The sequence below is a fragment of the Artemia franciscana genome, chromosome 8 (genome assembly GCF_032884065.1).
Source record: "Artemia franciscana chromosome 8, ASM3288406v1, whole genome shotgun sequence".
In the NCBI taxonomy this organism is placed as follows: Eukaryota; Metazoa; Arthropoda; class Branchiopoda; order Anostraca; family Artemiidae; genus Artemia; species Artemia franciscana.
Window position 1 is genome coordinate 52,785,913 of NC_088870.1, and position 15,815 is coordinate 52,801,727.

The 15,815-nt window shown below is 36.1% G+C and overlaps 1 protein-coding gene across 3 annotated transcripts in view; it reads right to left on the reverse strand.

Moving 5' to 3' along the window:
* Window positions 1-15,815, reverse strand: part of LOC136030560 (translation initiation factor IF-2, mitochondrial-like) — a 146,195-nt gene that overhangs the window by 89,363 nt on the left and 41,017 nt on the right. For 2 of the 3 annotated variants that reach the window (XM_065709618.1, XM_065709619.1), the window contains 2 exons: window positions 8,405-8,496; window positions 2,172-2,260 (listed from right to left, as the gene is read on the reverse strand). In XM_065709618.1, coding sequence (XP_065565690.1) covers window positions 2,172-2,260; window positions 8,405-8,496 — 181 coding nt within the window. Of the gene's footprint in view, window positions 1-2,171; window positions 2,261-8,222; window positions 8,307-8,404; window positions 8,497-15,815 lie in introns of those variants that run through there. The other variant, XM_065709620.1, reaches the window with a different exon arrangement.

Consider the following 15,815-nt stretch of genomic DNA (forward strand, 5'->3'; position numbering starts at 1 on the left):
TTACTTTAAATTTCGCTAGCAAACCATATTCTTGGGAAAGTTTTTCTCATAGCGCAGTAACAGCAAGAATACGCGTCTCTCTCTTTGTACAAAATATGTAGAAAGGGGAGTAAGAAAAACCACACGGGGTGTAAACATAGAATTGCGAAGCCTCTTGTCGAATTTTACTTTTAACTTTCGCTAGCAAACCATATTCTTGGGAAAGTTTCTCTCATAGCGTAGTAACAGCAAGAGTACGCGTCTCTCTCTTTGTACAAAATATGTACAAAGGGGAGTAAGAAAAACCACACGGGGTGTAAACATAGAATTGCGAAGCCTCTTGTCGAATTTTACTTTAACTTTCGCTAGCAAACCATATTCTTGGGGAAGTTCCTCTCATAGCGCAGTAACAGCAAGAGTACGCGTCTCTCTCTTTGTAGAAAATATGTACAAAGGGGGAGTAAGAAAAATCATATGAGGTGTAAACATAGAATTGCGAAGCCGTTTGTCGAATTTTACTTTAACTTTCGCTAGCAAACCATATTCTTGGGAAAGTTTCTCTCATAGCGTAGTAACAGCAAGAGTACGCGTCTCTCTCTTTGTACAAAATATGTACAAAGGGGGAGTAAGAAAAATCATATGAGGTGTAAACATAGAATTGCGAAGCCTCTTGTCGAATTTTACCTTAACTTTCGCTAGCAAACCATACTCTTGGGAAAGTTTCTCTCATAGCGTAGTAACAGCAAGAGTACGCGTCTCTCTCTTTGTACAAAATATGTACAAAGGGGGAGTAAGAAAAATCATATGAGGTGTAAACATAGAATTGCGAAGCCTCTTGTCGAATTTTACCTTAACTTTCGCTAGCAAACCATATTCTTGGGAAATTTTTTCTCATAGCGCAATAACAGCAAGAATACGCGTCTCTTGCCGATTCACCAAAGGGAACAGCCAAGAATTTCTGCAACTAAGACCTAGGAACAGCAATCGGTTCTACTTTAAGGGAATCTGAGTGTGAATTTCTGTAGGGTTTGCAATTATGAACTCAATCTTCTACGGACCAACTGCGAGACCAATAATAGATAAGACAGCCTTAATAGGTTCAACAGCACCTCCAACTGACAAACTATCTTTGGCAAGAAGAGTTATGTCGTTTACATACGAAAAGTAACTAATATCAATGTATTTATTCATAATATAAGATAGGATATTCTTCGTCATCGTTCGAAGTGTATTAATTGATAGTAAAGGGCTTAATGTGCTTTACTCCACGCTTTAGGACGGGCACGGTTCCTCTTACCGACCGCTTAGTCACACTGGAGGGAAATTGCTTGTTTTCACTGCTTGCCGAATAACGACCATAATACCTCATTTTTCGATCAGACAATACAGTTTTATTATCAACTAAAATTGACATTTCGGTAAAAGTCTTAGAGCTTCGTGACACATTTTTTTTATATATTTGGGGGGTTTACTTTTCAGTCTATATATGAAATGATTCGATCTATCACGAGTGGACCTGCAGAACTGAAAAGCTCAGACCACAAAGTTCTGTGTCAAAATGCCACTCCTTCTGCAAGTATCTTTTTATAGACTAATTTTTTGCCAATATATGTCTCCTCCCCGTATGTGACACATTTCGTAAAAAGTGTGATGGTCCCTGTATCAAGATAGCCATACATTCTATAAGCATCTTTTACAGACCTGTAATTTTGCCAACTGGACAGACAAATTTATAGGATACACTTACACACGAACCAATCGTCCCAACTACGACTTCGTTTCCCACCTCAAAATAACCACAAATTCTTTAAGAATTTTTTTTAATAAAAATCTTTTAATTTTTATAGATTCATCCTAGCTATGACTTAGTATCCCTTTCAAAATTTACCATATCTGGGGCAGGGGGGCTCTTCCCCATGTGAGACACCACGTGCCCTAAACTATGACCTCCTTCCCCAAGTCAAAATAGCCATACATTCTATAAGATTTTTTTTTATAAAAGCATTTTAATTTTTATAAGCTTGACCTAGCTATGACGTAGTACCCCTTTTCAAAATCACCATACCTTGAGTCTCTTTTTATAGAGTTTTTGGGACTAGCCTACACATTTGAGAGGGAGGGAAGCTCTTCCCCATGTGTAAAACCATTTGCCCTTACTATGACCTTGTTTCTCCGTGTCAAATTAGCCCTACCTTCTGTAAGCATCTTTGTCTTCTTCACTTTCTTTCAAAGTGGGATTGGCAACTATTTGAGGTCTCCGGCCACAATTTTGTACCACTTTCTGGAAAATAAATACATCAATTATAGTTGGGCAAAAACTGTCTTCATGAGAGAAAACAAAACAGTTGGCATCTACAAAAATCCTCACAAATTTGTACGCAAAATTATAACACAAACACATTAAACTCCTCTAAACAAAAAGAAAATACTAGAAAAGGTTGCGAACCTTCGTTGTTTTTAATTACTACTACTACTACTAACGATTCACTGCAGCACCAAACCGCTTGCGACCAACGCAGCTACGCACGCTCCTTCTCCATCCCAAACTATTCAAAGCTTCCCTTTTTACACCCTCCCAAAAGGTTCCTATTTTCTTTCAATCCTTTCTTGAGATCTCTTCCCATCCCAATCAGAACGACTTGCTTTTCATTTGGCCCTAGATGGATGGTTGAAAGGAAGATCTTTGGCAGTTTGTCGTTTTGCAGTCAAACATTACTATGATTTAATATTTTTATATTCATTTATGGTAGGAATCTTCTATTGAAACCTGAATTGCTTATGTTATTGCTCGAAAAGGGCAATCTCTTCCACCCTCGGCAATATTTTGGTTCCCCCCCCCCCTGTCTCCCAAAAAAAAATTTCAGGCTAAATTTTAACATAATTTCTTAACGAATTCAATTTGTCACTTAGTAAATAATTTATCATTTAATTTAGTATCCTAAGTATTATTATTTAATTATCCTTCTTTATTTTTGAGTTCGCTTTTATTTGTTTATTAAGCGTTTTCAGTTCATGACAGCGCTCTCTACTAAATTTTAATAAAAATAATAAAATGATTATAAACATTAGATTATTCATTTGAAATTTTACCCCCTCTCCCCAAAAAAATCTGCCCCCGGGCAAGTTCCCTTTCTACTCCCCCTCCCTAAAACCACCTTTGACCAGACCAAGAGGTATAGTTTGAAGGAAAAAGAAGAAAGTTGAATTTTTAAAACATTATCAGTAGGCCTATAACTTTCTTCGATGTTTTGTCTTTCTTAAATACATACGCGATAATTCTGTAAAGAAGAGTTATGATGATATAATTTCTTCTTCTCTTTTTGAAATAGGACCTTTCACCATTAGGAAGATTATTAAGAGAATATTAAGAGAATAATAAAACCGATTCTATTCTAGAAGGCAAGAAATAATGACTGTGAGAAGGGCCTGTCTATGGGGAGTGCTACTGAGTACGGATAAGGGAAGCCTTATAATGGATTTACTTGTTTTTAGTAGTTTATGGCGACTTGAAGTGTATTCAGATAGACTGATAATCCAATTATGACAGTAATAATAAACAGTCAAGCCGTTATTGACGCAAAAAACTAAAATTAGTTGTTTTTTCCCTTAATTTTTTAGTGTTGTAATCACTAAGAGGAGTAAGGTAGGATTCTTAAAAGAGAAAAAAGGGCATTGTAGATTAATGATCAATTCCTACGACACAGTGGTACGTTCCAGTGCAACATATTACCTAGAACAAAAAGTATGGCTAAATCTTGCATAGTCACAAATCGGCCAGCCCCCTCGCCAAACCACCGTTTCAATGCAACATATTACCAAGATCAAAAAGTGTGTTTAAATCTTACAAAGCCACAAATCAGCCAGCCCCCTCGCCAAACCACCATTTCAATGCAACATATTACCAAGAGCAAAAAGTGTGCTTAAATCTTACAAAGCCACAAATCCGCCAGCCCCCTCGCCAAACCACCGTTTCAATGCAACATATTACCAAGATCAAAAAGTGTGTTTAAATCTTACAAAGCCACAAATCGGCCAGCCCCCTCGCCAAACCACCATTTCAATAAAACATATTACCAAGATCAAAAAGTGTGCTTAAATCTTACAAAGCCACAAATCCGCCAGCCCCCTCGCCAAACCACCATTTCAATAAAACATATTACCAAGATCAAAAAGTGTGCTTAAATCTTACAAAGGCACAAATCGGTCAGCCACCTTGCCAAACCCCCGTTATAAATCACATAAATGCAAGAGATGACGTAACAAAACATCCAAAAGTTAGCTTTTAACTAAAAAATAAAAAAAAACAAGTTTTTTTAAATGAAAGTAAGGAACGACATTAAAACTTAAAACGAACAGAAATTACTCCGTATATGAAAGGGGCTTTTCCTCCTCGACACCCCGCTCCTTACGCTAAAGTTTTTTTTATTGTTTTAAAAAGTAGAGTTGCGAGAAAGAATCAAACTTTAGCGCAAGGAGCGGGGTGTCGAGGAGGAAAAGCCCCTTTCATATACGGAGTAATTTCTGTTCGTTTTAAGTTTTAATGTCGTTCCTTACTTTCATTTAAAAAAACTTGTTTTTTTTAATTTAATTTCTGAAAGTTTTTGAATTAATGCATGTCTGATTTTGGCTCTCCGTACATAAATTACTAAAATGAAATTTGCATATTAATTCTTTTTTTGGCTAAATGGCTTTCTCTTAGTTTTGATCAGACGATTTTGAGGAATAAGGGATGGGGAAGAAGGTCTAGTTGCCCTCCCATTTTTCGGTTACTCAAAAAGGCAACTAGAGCTTTTAATTTTTAACGAACGTTTTTATAAGTAAAAAAAAAACGTAACTTAAGAATTAACTTACGTAACAAACGTACATAACTTACGTAACTTACGTTACGTTTTATCCCAATTCTTTAAGAATGACCCCTGAATCAGAAAGGCCGTAGAATAAATAGTTGAAATTATTTAAAAAAATTTTAGCATAAAGAGCGAAGTATTTATATCCTCCTAAATACCTCGCTCTTTATGCTAAAGTATTTTTAGAACCCTTCATATGCGTAATAATCTCTGTTCGTTTTAAGTTTTAATGCTTCTCCTTACTTTCAATTGAAAAAACTTTTTCGTGTTTATATTTTCATTGTTTTTTTTTTTTTATAGTAATGCTAGAAAGTCCTGCGCCCTTTTCATTGAATTTCTCTTCCCCCATGAAATACTCCTCCAAGGAAAGATCCTCCCATATAGCCCCCTCCCCTGAACCCCACACCCAAACCAAAAAAAAAATCCCCCTGATAACGTCGGTACACTTCCCAGTAACCATTGCTGTATGTAAACATTGGTCAAAGTTTGAAACTTGCAGCCTCTCCCCCAGGGACTGTGGGGGGTAAGTCATCCCCAAAGACATAGTTATTATGGTTTTCGACTATGCGGAACAAAATGGCTATCTCAAAATTTTGATCCGTTGACTTTGGGAAAAAATGAGCGTGGGAGGGGGCCTAGGTGCCCTCCAATTTTTTTGGTCACTTAAAAAGGGCACTAGAACTTTTCATTTCCGTTAGAATGAGCCTTCTTACAACACTCTAGGACCACTTGGTCAATACGGTGACCCCTGGGGAAAAATAAACAAAAAAAAAATAAAAAAAAAAAAAATAAACACGCACCCGTGATTTGTCTTCTGGCAAAAAATACGAAATTTCACATTTTTGTAGATTGGACCTTGGAATTTTTTCTATAGGGTTCTCTGATACGCTGAATGCGATGGTGTAATTTTCGTTAAGATTCGTAACTTTTAGGGGGTGTTACCCCCTATTTTCCAAAATAAGGCAAATTTTCTCAGGCTCGTAACTTTTGACGACAAAGACTAAATTTAATGAAATTTATATATTTAAAATCAGCATAAAAATCCAATTCTTTTGATATATCTTTTAGTATCGAAATTCCGTTTTTTAGAGTTTCGTTTACTATTGAGCCGGGTCGCTCCTTACTACAGTTCGTTACCACGAACTGTTTGATATTTTCAGCAAATCTATTGAAATTAAAAATAATTTGTTGTGATGACATAAATCAGAATAAAACATCCTGTACAGGCATAAATTAACAATCATTCTAACGCCCCCCCCCCGGAGTGTACGCAATAGTACAACGAAGATCCTTAACACACTGGAGCATTATGACTCCGTAAATTCGAACCAAAGGTTTTTAATTAACCACATGTTTTGGCTTGTATTTTCAAAATACTTTTACATAGCCCTTCCAGACAATTTAAAGCTTGTTTTTAAATTTTGATTACAACGGGCTAGGATTCATTCTATACTAATTTGTCCCTATGGGGGCAACTTTTACGGAAGGAAATACGTATTGATGTCATCTGATGTCAGGTCATTGACGTCTACCGTCATTATTGGTGTCAATACTACCTGATAGAGAGGTATATTACCATTCACAAGCGTTTAAACTTAACGTTATTTTAATATAGCTTAATTATTTAGTATGATACAATTACGTATTATAAGAATCAACTTGACATTATTTACTTTTTTAATAGTACCATTAATTCAAATTTATAATCATTTGGTATAATCTAATTCTTTATTGTAAGAATAAATTTAATATCTTTCAGTTTAAAAAAATACAACTTTTTTTTAACAAATTTAATTTATATAATTCACTTATTTAATATGAACCAACCATTTAGGGTTTCTATTTAATATAACCATTAATTTTAGGTAATAGACAGCCAGTATGATTTAATTATTTAACAGGGTATTCCTGTTTAAAGTAACTATTTGTTGAATACATTTTAATTATTAATCAACACAAATGCTTAATAATATCGTAACTTAATGTACTTCGATTACTTAAAATAACGTTTTTATTTTACATAGCCAGTAATTAATTAGAATTCAATTAATTTGATACATAATCTTTTAACTAACCTATGTACAGCTTACACACATATATATTTTATCTGAGAAATAATTAAACACTTATTTTTAACATTATAATATCTTTTTTCCGGTAAGTCCCACAACATTTTCGTTCTAAATAAGTTTTTTTCTTCTTCTTCTTTGAATTTTTTTACTTAAAAAAAGAGCTAATACAAAATAAAAAATAAATTGAAAATACTTATTTTAATTAAAAGGCTCAATATAACATAAATTGACTATTCCTTTCTTCTTTTTCTTGTTTCGGTTATCATGGAGACACTTTCATATAATTCCATCATTGGAATCAAATTATGGGCCCTGGGAAGTACTATTGCAGCTGAAATCTAGCCCTAAATTTTGAATTCCAAGGCAGGGGTCAATTCCACTGTGCTACCACAGGACGAGCCGAATATTCTCTTTCCAAACTTCTATATTTCTGTATATATTATCCATATCCAATTCTATGTAGCTATATTTCTATTAATATAAAAACTGAAAAACAGCTTGAACATACAGTAATAACAGCCATGTCGTCACTTTAGCTTGACAATTTACAATACTCGTCTGTATTTAACTTGGACAACAGTACTACTTTAAAAACATGCTGTAGGATTGAATTATCTATATCCATATCTATTTATCTATATTTCTGATATTTCTATTTAAAAAAAAGAGCTTGAACTTACAGTAATAGCAGCCATGTCGTCACTTTAGCTTGACAATTTACAATACTCGTCTGTATTTAACTTGGACAACAGTACTACTTTAAAAACATGCTGTAGGATTGAATTATCTATATCCAATTCTATGTTTCTATATTTCTAATTTTTCTACTTGTTAAAAAAAGATTTAGAAAGAGCTTGAACTTGCAGTAATAACAGTCACGTCACCAATTAGGCTTGACAATTTACAATACCGGTTTGTATTTAATTTGGACAACAAGAATGCTTCAAAAACATGCTGTAGAACTGAAATACCTAGATTCAATTCAATGCGTCTATATTTCAAATAATTCTACTTTTACAAAAGATTAACTTGGACTACAGCATTGCTTCAAAAACATGCTGTAGAAATGAATCATCTATACCCATTCTATTTATCTATGTTTCTAACATTTCTATCTAAAAAAAAAAAATCGGAAAGAGCTTGAACTTATAGTAATAACAGTCATGTCATCAATTTGGCTTGACAATTTATAATACCGGTCTGTATTTAACTTGGACAACAGCAATGCTTAAGAAACATGCTGTAGAACTGAGATTCAATTCAATGCGTCTATATTTCAAATAATTCTACTTTTACAAAAAATTGAGAAAGAGCTTGAACTTACAGTAATAACAGTCATGTCATCAATTTAGCTTGACAATTTATAATACCGGTCTGTATTTAACTTGGACAACAGCATCGCTTCAAAAACAAGCTGTAGAATTGGATTACTTATTTTCAATTCAATGTGTCTATATTTCTAATAATTCTACTTTTGCAAAAGATTGAAAAAGAGCTTGAACTTACAGTAATAACAGCCATGTCATCAATTTTGCTTGACAATTTATAATACCGGTCTGTGTTCAACTTGGACAACAGCATCGCTTCAAAAACATTGTCTGAGAAAAAAAAATTATAAAGGTCATACTTCAATAAAATAAACTTTCCATTATATTACGCTTTTTTACAGTGAACCTCCTATAGCTATTGTACGAAACTTGATTTTTGTTGCCCAGCTGATTTTACCATTGAAATTGCGTACATGTTGTGTTAAATACTGTAATAGATTACAGTTGACATTTCTTTAACAGATAAGATAAGATTTATTTCAACAAAGCGGCTATCACAAGCCCAAAAGGGTCAAATTCACACTTTAGTGTCAGTACCAAATCATAAAATTTCAATCAATAAAAAGCCAAACGATAAAACTCGTAAAGTTAAAACAGGAAAAACAAACTTAAACAAAAGTCTAGCTAGCAAGAATTACAAAGTTCGCAATTGCAAAATAAACACTAAAACTATAAGATAAAAGTGGACTGAGAAGGGGGGGGTTATTGATAAAAAATTTCAATCATATGAGGGATGAACGTTCTTCTATATCTTTCAGTGGAAACTCTTATTGGGGCAAGAAGGGGTTTTTTCTTGAAACAGAACGTAGGGGGCGAACTTCCGAAGGGGGGTGATAAATGTTCACTAGGAAAAAAAGAATTTTAAATCTCTTTCACAATCAACATACATTTTAAATCTGTGCTGGAAACCTTAAAAAAAAATTAGCTTAATGGCAAAGAAATAAATAATTAAGACTTGGCTTCAGGATGTTTAGAATTCTGTTTTGTCAAGCAACCATCTCTGATGATTTGCCTCTTTTTTTACAGTCCACTGAATGCCATATAAATATAGCAAGAAGAGTCTACCTCAACCTCTGAAAGCTGATTTTCGTAAAAACCTCTGAGACATATCGATTATATATAAGAATACAAGTTCAAAAGTGTAGATGATATACCTTTAAAAAGATGCTCAGGAAAATATATTGGGAAAATCGTACCTGCATACACAGGATCAGTGAGGGTTGGCGGGTTAAAACTGGTACAAAAAATACTCTTCCTAGAGTATTTTAAAATAGTGGATACAATTTTTTTTCTTAAACCTCAATACCCCGCTCTTTAGGCTAAAGCTCGGTCTTTTGTTCCAACCCTTTAAAACGATTCCTGAAACACAAGGGCTGTGTAATTACAATCAGAACCTTGTACCTGCGGGGAGAGTCTCCCTTAAACTGCGGGGATTAGGTGAATGGGGACTGACGCTTCCCTTGTTTATTCGTTTAGACGTTGAACCGTAAAGAATTATAGCTAATATACATTCAATTATATCTCTGTTGACCTATGCTCTGCCCCCGACTATTCTGATTGGACATTGATTACGCTAATGATTGCCCGCCCATTGTCTGTGGCTGTAGTCTGAGAACACTATGTCTGCCTCGAGCGATAACAAATCGTATGCCTACTCACCCGTTTTGAACTTTATCCAAGTGAATATCGAAGCGGGAATTGATGATGGGATTATCATTAAACACACAGTGGATTTTTTCGAGAACTCTATTATTTCGTTTGCAAAGATTATCTTCTATGCTGTTGCTGTTCCGTCTGAGATTTTTCCAAAGCGTGTTGGCAACAAGGCTGTTACTAGTAATCTTAGAGACATAGTCGATTAATTCTATCGATGTGATTCTGAGGAAATTGCTGTTCCCATTTATGTGATACGCTTACCTGCCGAGGTTCCAGTCATACCGGCTGTTGCTTATTCCCGTCTGGCAACTAAGTTGAACAAAATTGGCCAGACACCGGAAGCTGTCAATGCCAGGCTAACTACGTACAAGCTGAACTTCCCACAACTAGCAACGCCTACTGCTCGTACCATGGAAGCTCAAGCTACTGTTGTTATCTCGAATGTACCGAAAACCTTAGATAACCCTACTAAACGTCGAGAGATGATTGAAAAAATTCAAGGCTATCAACCGATCAGCAGTATGCGTCACTCACGTGACAAACTTGTTGTGACCATTGATGATATTGCTGCGGGCGTTTTTTATAAGGCTGTTCCATCAGCCTTAGCGAACTCTAAAGTGAAACTGATTGAAAAAAAATGGTATGGGCTACTGAAAGGTATTAGTGCAGACTACGATATCTCCTGCCCGACTGAGTGCACCGGGGTTACTACTGCTACTAGACTCGGGAAATCCCGCACTGTTAAACTTTCGTTCGGTGATCTAGTATCTAAAATGACAGCTCTAAAAAACGGTCTGAAAATTTATTATGAGCTTCTACGTGTGTTCGAGCATCATGAGCTTCCACGATGTTACTACGTGTGTCGTGCTCCTGATCATGTTGCAGTCAATTGCACAAGCGCAGTTGTTAAGTGCACTCGATTCTCGGGCCCGCATATATCAGCAAAAGATTCCATCTGCAGACTTTCGCCAAAGTGCGCTAACTGTGAAGGCGATCGTGTATAATTCAGTCTGAGATGTCCGATACTGTGTTCTGTAGTCTCTAACACTACTTCTAAATGACTGATACATCTGTCTCTCTATGCTCCTTTTATATAAATGGAACCAAAGATAAGGACATCTATCTTGATAACCTTCTGAGTAAGTTCGATATAATCCTTTTTCAAGAAGATTTGCTACCTGGTATTAGTTTGAACTTTCTTCGCCGTGGCTCCAAACACATAGTGTTCACAACAAACACCCGAAGGACTCGCGGCCGTCCGTCTGTAGGTCTTGCCAGAATTATCAATCGGCGGGTCTCTTTTTTGTCCCATCAGTGTTATGCCTCTGATGAGAATTATTGAGCTATCAGAATCGGTGACGTAGTAATGATCAATGTGTTTTCGCCGTACAATAAGAATACCCTTGCTTCTTTCACTAGTTTTGCCAAGGCTTGTAACAAGTTAGAAAATCTGATATCTGGTATCGAAAAGTTAGATTCGGGTTGGGTACTTATTAGTGATCTAAACTGTGACATAACTAATGTTTCTCATCGATCTGAGAATCTACTTGAGTACATCCAACCCAGTTTCCGTATTCTAACCAAAGACTTACCTTTCATCTATATTCATTCCAGTGGCTCCCTATCAAGCCTTGATCATTGTCTCTGCTCTGCTGCTGTTACCGCTTCAACTATGCATGTCGACGAGGACGAGAGAAATTATGACCACATGCCCCTTTCTCTAACTGTGTGCATCACCTCTAAACTAGTCATAAGTGCTCCTCAATCCGAAGATAGAAATTGCTGTGAACGGCGAAACTGGAACCGTGCTAATTGGCCGATTTACTTAGCTACGATTGCTAGCCTACTAAGTACGATCCGCATTCCATATAAGCTTCTCTGGTGTGGAGTTCATTCGCCAAGTGCCAGTTTACAGTTAAATATGTATTATCTTCAGATCATTTAGTGTATGAAAAAGTGGGGGAAGCGGCAGTTCCTAACGAGCGTATGCGGTGTCGAACCCGGGAGCCGATGTGGAACTTCGGCCCCAATTTCAAAAAAAGGAAAAATCAAGCTAAGCTTTGGTTGCGTATCTAGATAGCGTGTGGGCATCCTTCATGTGGTAATGTGTTTAAAATTAAGCGCAAAACGAAAGCCGCTTACAAGCGACATATACGTTCTTTTCATGAATCGGGTACCTGTTTTCCGAAAAGTTCAAAGGATTGGGAACGGGTGATAAATTCCTCAAAGTTTGATGATTATAGTAATGTTAATATTCCACAGTCCTCTTGGATTCAGCATTATTCGAATGTATTTTCCCGTGTAAATTTTGCTGTACATTGTCGCTACACACAGCTTCTTTCCATGTGCCTTCCTGCCAAAGTGAAACAAAAGCATATAACTCCTGTGTCTGTTGCGGATATTGTTAAGTCGATGAAGCAGCTGAAATCATGTTCGGTCGATATTGATGGCATTAGTGTTTGGCATTTATGTAAAGATTCCCCGGATTTGATGAGTCATTTGTAGCTACTGTGTCAAATATGCCTTTGTTCGTCACTAGTCACTGACAGTTTTCTTTGTGGGACTGTAACTTCGGTTTTGAAAAGAGGGAAAGATCCTAATTGATGTGATTCCTACAGGCCAGTAACCGTTGCGTGTAATATAAGCAAAGTTTTCTCCGGTCTATTATTGGTTTTGTTAATTATGATGCCAATCAGTTTGGCTTCGAAAAGGGAATTGGATGCCAGTATGCACATAGGGCGCTTGCTGTTGTTCTCAAAGACGCGCATACTAAAGGTCAGTGATTACATATTTGTGCATTGGACATTTCTAAAGCACTTGACACTGCTGTCCATTAACAAGCTTTTCTGTCAATGTATCAGCTTGGTATTAACATTTCAATCATTTCTGTGCTACATTTTTGGTATTCCAATTCGTATGTGAGACTGAAATCTAATGGCCTTATATTCGGAAATATACCAGCCAAATGCGGTCAGACAAGGAGGCGTCCTTTCACCTTATATTTTTAATGTTTGCAGTGCAAGTGTTCTGACCAAGATCCAATCAAGTTGTTTTTTCGAGTTCTTATATAACATACACCAATGAACTCCTTTAAATTAGTCACTCTGAGAGCACACTTGAGCATAATGTCCACCTGGCTGGATCATTGTTCAAAGATATTGGCCTTTCTTTAAATATTGCCAGGTGTGAATATTCCATCCGGATCCCTTGATATTGAGGTGTTGAAGGTCGAAACCGGAAATCTTGGAAAACGCCTAGAGTGGAGAGATTGAGATGAAATTTGATGGGAAGAATAAGCACATGTTCTAGATATGTGATAGACATAACTGGACCGGATCCAATCTCACGTCACAAGTGCCGTATGAGCTCTTGGCTCTTGTTTTTCGTAGAAAAATTCGATCGTGCAAAATGACATTTAAAAAATTTAGAGGTATGAAAATTTCAGTGTTGTGGTACACATAAAAAAAAGGTTCAATTTCAACAATTCCGTACCGTTATGCATATACGTACTTAGTCTAAGTTTTCAAGTTTTATAGTAGAGAGAAAATAAACTAAAAAAAGTCCTGAAAATCAGAATATGGCTGAAAGGTGCTTTCAGAACAATTATCTAGGCAAACTTGGTCTGTTCTTTCCAGTGGAAATGTCGTAATTAGTATATTGCTTATAGTTCTTTAGGAAATGGAGGGAGCACCTCTAAGCATAATATGATTGTGCCAGATGTAGAAAAAAATAGATCGCAAAAACAAACTTGGCAAGAACCAGAAACTAACATCAAGTATAAGGTAGTAAAAGCCACATTTTTTTTTGTCTCGTCATTTTGGGGTAATAAATGAATATATGTACATATAAGCCAAAAACTATAAGAACAAGCCAGAAAGTATAAGATCAAGACGCATCAGGCTTATTGCTCTCAATGGGGCTCTGATCTCGGTCACGAAGTCTACTGGTAGAGTCTCGTACATTAAAGACTTGTATAAAAAAATGATAGTACTCATGAAGTAGTGGCAACAACAACAGTAGATCATCGTATTTTGATTTACTGATTGATTTTCCTTTTGAATATTTGAGTCTCTTCTCCAATATACCAATCGACGCAGGATTTTTTCTTTTTTATGGCACTCGTAGCTCTATCTCGCAAAAAAGTGGACTGAACATGTTTATGCATAATGTTACTGGCTGTTATGCTTTGGCCATCTTTTGTAATGAATGGTTGCCATCTTTTACTAGTTAGTATACCCATTATTTGCTCCCAATGCATTTGAGGGTATGAAAGAGTTGGTTTCACGTCCGCAACGGAGAGGAACATGCAAGTAAGAATAAGTTGTTAGAGTGCGTTCATCTCCTTGGTTAAGGGGGTTGGGAAATTTCTGAAAATTAGTTAACCTTTTAATTGATCAAAAGAATGGGGAAAATAGAATTAAAAGACAAATGATGCAGTTCTAATTAACAATTAGCTATTAAACCACAGTTCTGGGATGAGAGGCTGTGTAGTTCTACTAACTGGTGTATCTTTCTCATATTTTTAGCATCGTCTGCCTATAGTGCAATATATGATTATTAAAAGCAACGGATAAATTCATCCGTTACTTCTATCCGTTATCCGTTATCACTTGGGTTCGATAAGATTATTTTGCAAGTCTATGAGCTCTTCATCAAATATACCTTTTAAAAGGTTTTGAATGGTTAATAACATCAGCTTTGAAGTACATGTTGAAAGAAAGAAGTCAGAATAAAAGAGTAAGATAATTAAGAGACTTCATTGTAAAATTCAGTGACTAGACCACGGCCGTCTTTGTTGAGGGGCTTGCAACTTTTCCAAAGTTGGTTTACCTAGCATTGGTTCCTGATATGCAATTTATGCTAAGGCAAATAATTTAAGGCAGACTTAATTATACGCTTACAAGGCAAAAACAATAAGAACAAGCCAGAAAGTATAAGAACAAAAGTATCAGGCTCAGAGCTCTTCAATGGCTCTGATTCTTCTGCCACGAAGTCTACTTATGAAGAGTCGTTCAAGAGATTCTTATAAAAACAATGATACTGTTCGTCAAGAAGTAGCAACAGCGACATAATATCGTCGTACTTTCATATGCTGATTGATTTCCCACTTGCAACTTCACTACTCGAAACGGCTCTTCATATTTCAATTTTGTTTTAAACTTTAGAATTCAAAAATGTTTCTCATACTGAATCCAACGTAGGCTATGTCTAAATACGAAAAGCTTGGTTTTTATTCTATCAACGTCTTATTTGGTACACATTTGTTCAAAAGTTTCGCCCGAGTCAAGTAGTTCATCTTTCTTGATTATATCCGCAATCATTGGTGTCTTACCTGTTGCACACCGCACATGATACTGTTCGTTAAGTAGCGATAACAGTGTCATAAGATCGTCGTATTTTGATTTCCCGATTGATTTTCCATTTGGATTGTCGTATTTTGACTTGCTGATTTATTTTCCATTCGGATATTTTGGTCTCAGCACTTCTGTTATTTTTTTCTTCTTTTCCGCCTGTTTACTACCCGAAACTGTTCTTCATATTCCAAGCTTGTTGTAAACTTCAGAATTCTAAAAAGTTTTCCATTCTGAATCCAACGTAGGCTATGTCTAGCTACGAAAAACTAAATTTTCTTGTACCAACGCCTCGTTTGGTACACATCTGCTTGAGAGACACGCCCCAGTTAAGTAGTTCTTCTTTTTTCATTTCATCTGCGACCATTGGAATTTCAGCTCTTGCGCACCGCACAACGTTGGTCCAATCTTCTGGGGTTTTTAAAAGAATAACAGAAGTCTTCTTTGCCTGTTCAATTTGGGTATGGTCACTGTCACACTCTAAGTGGGTTTGACATGGCTCAAAGAATTCCTGATCGATATGTGACAGGTTACTACAAGCCAAGTGAGATGTACAGTAAGATAACATCTTCGACACAGACA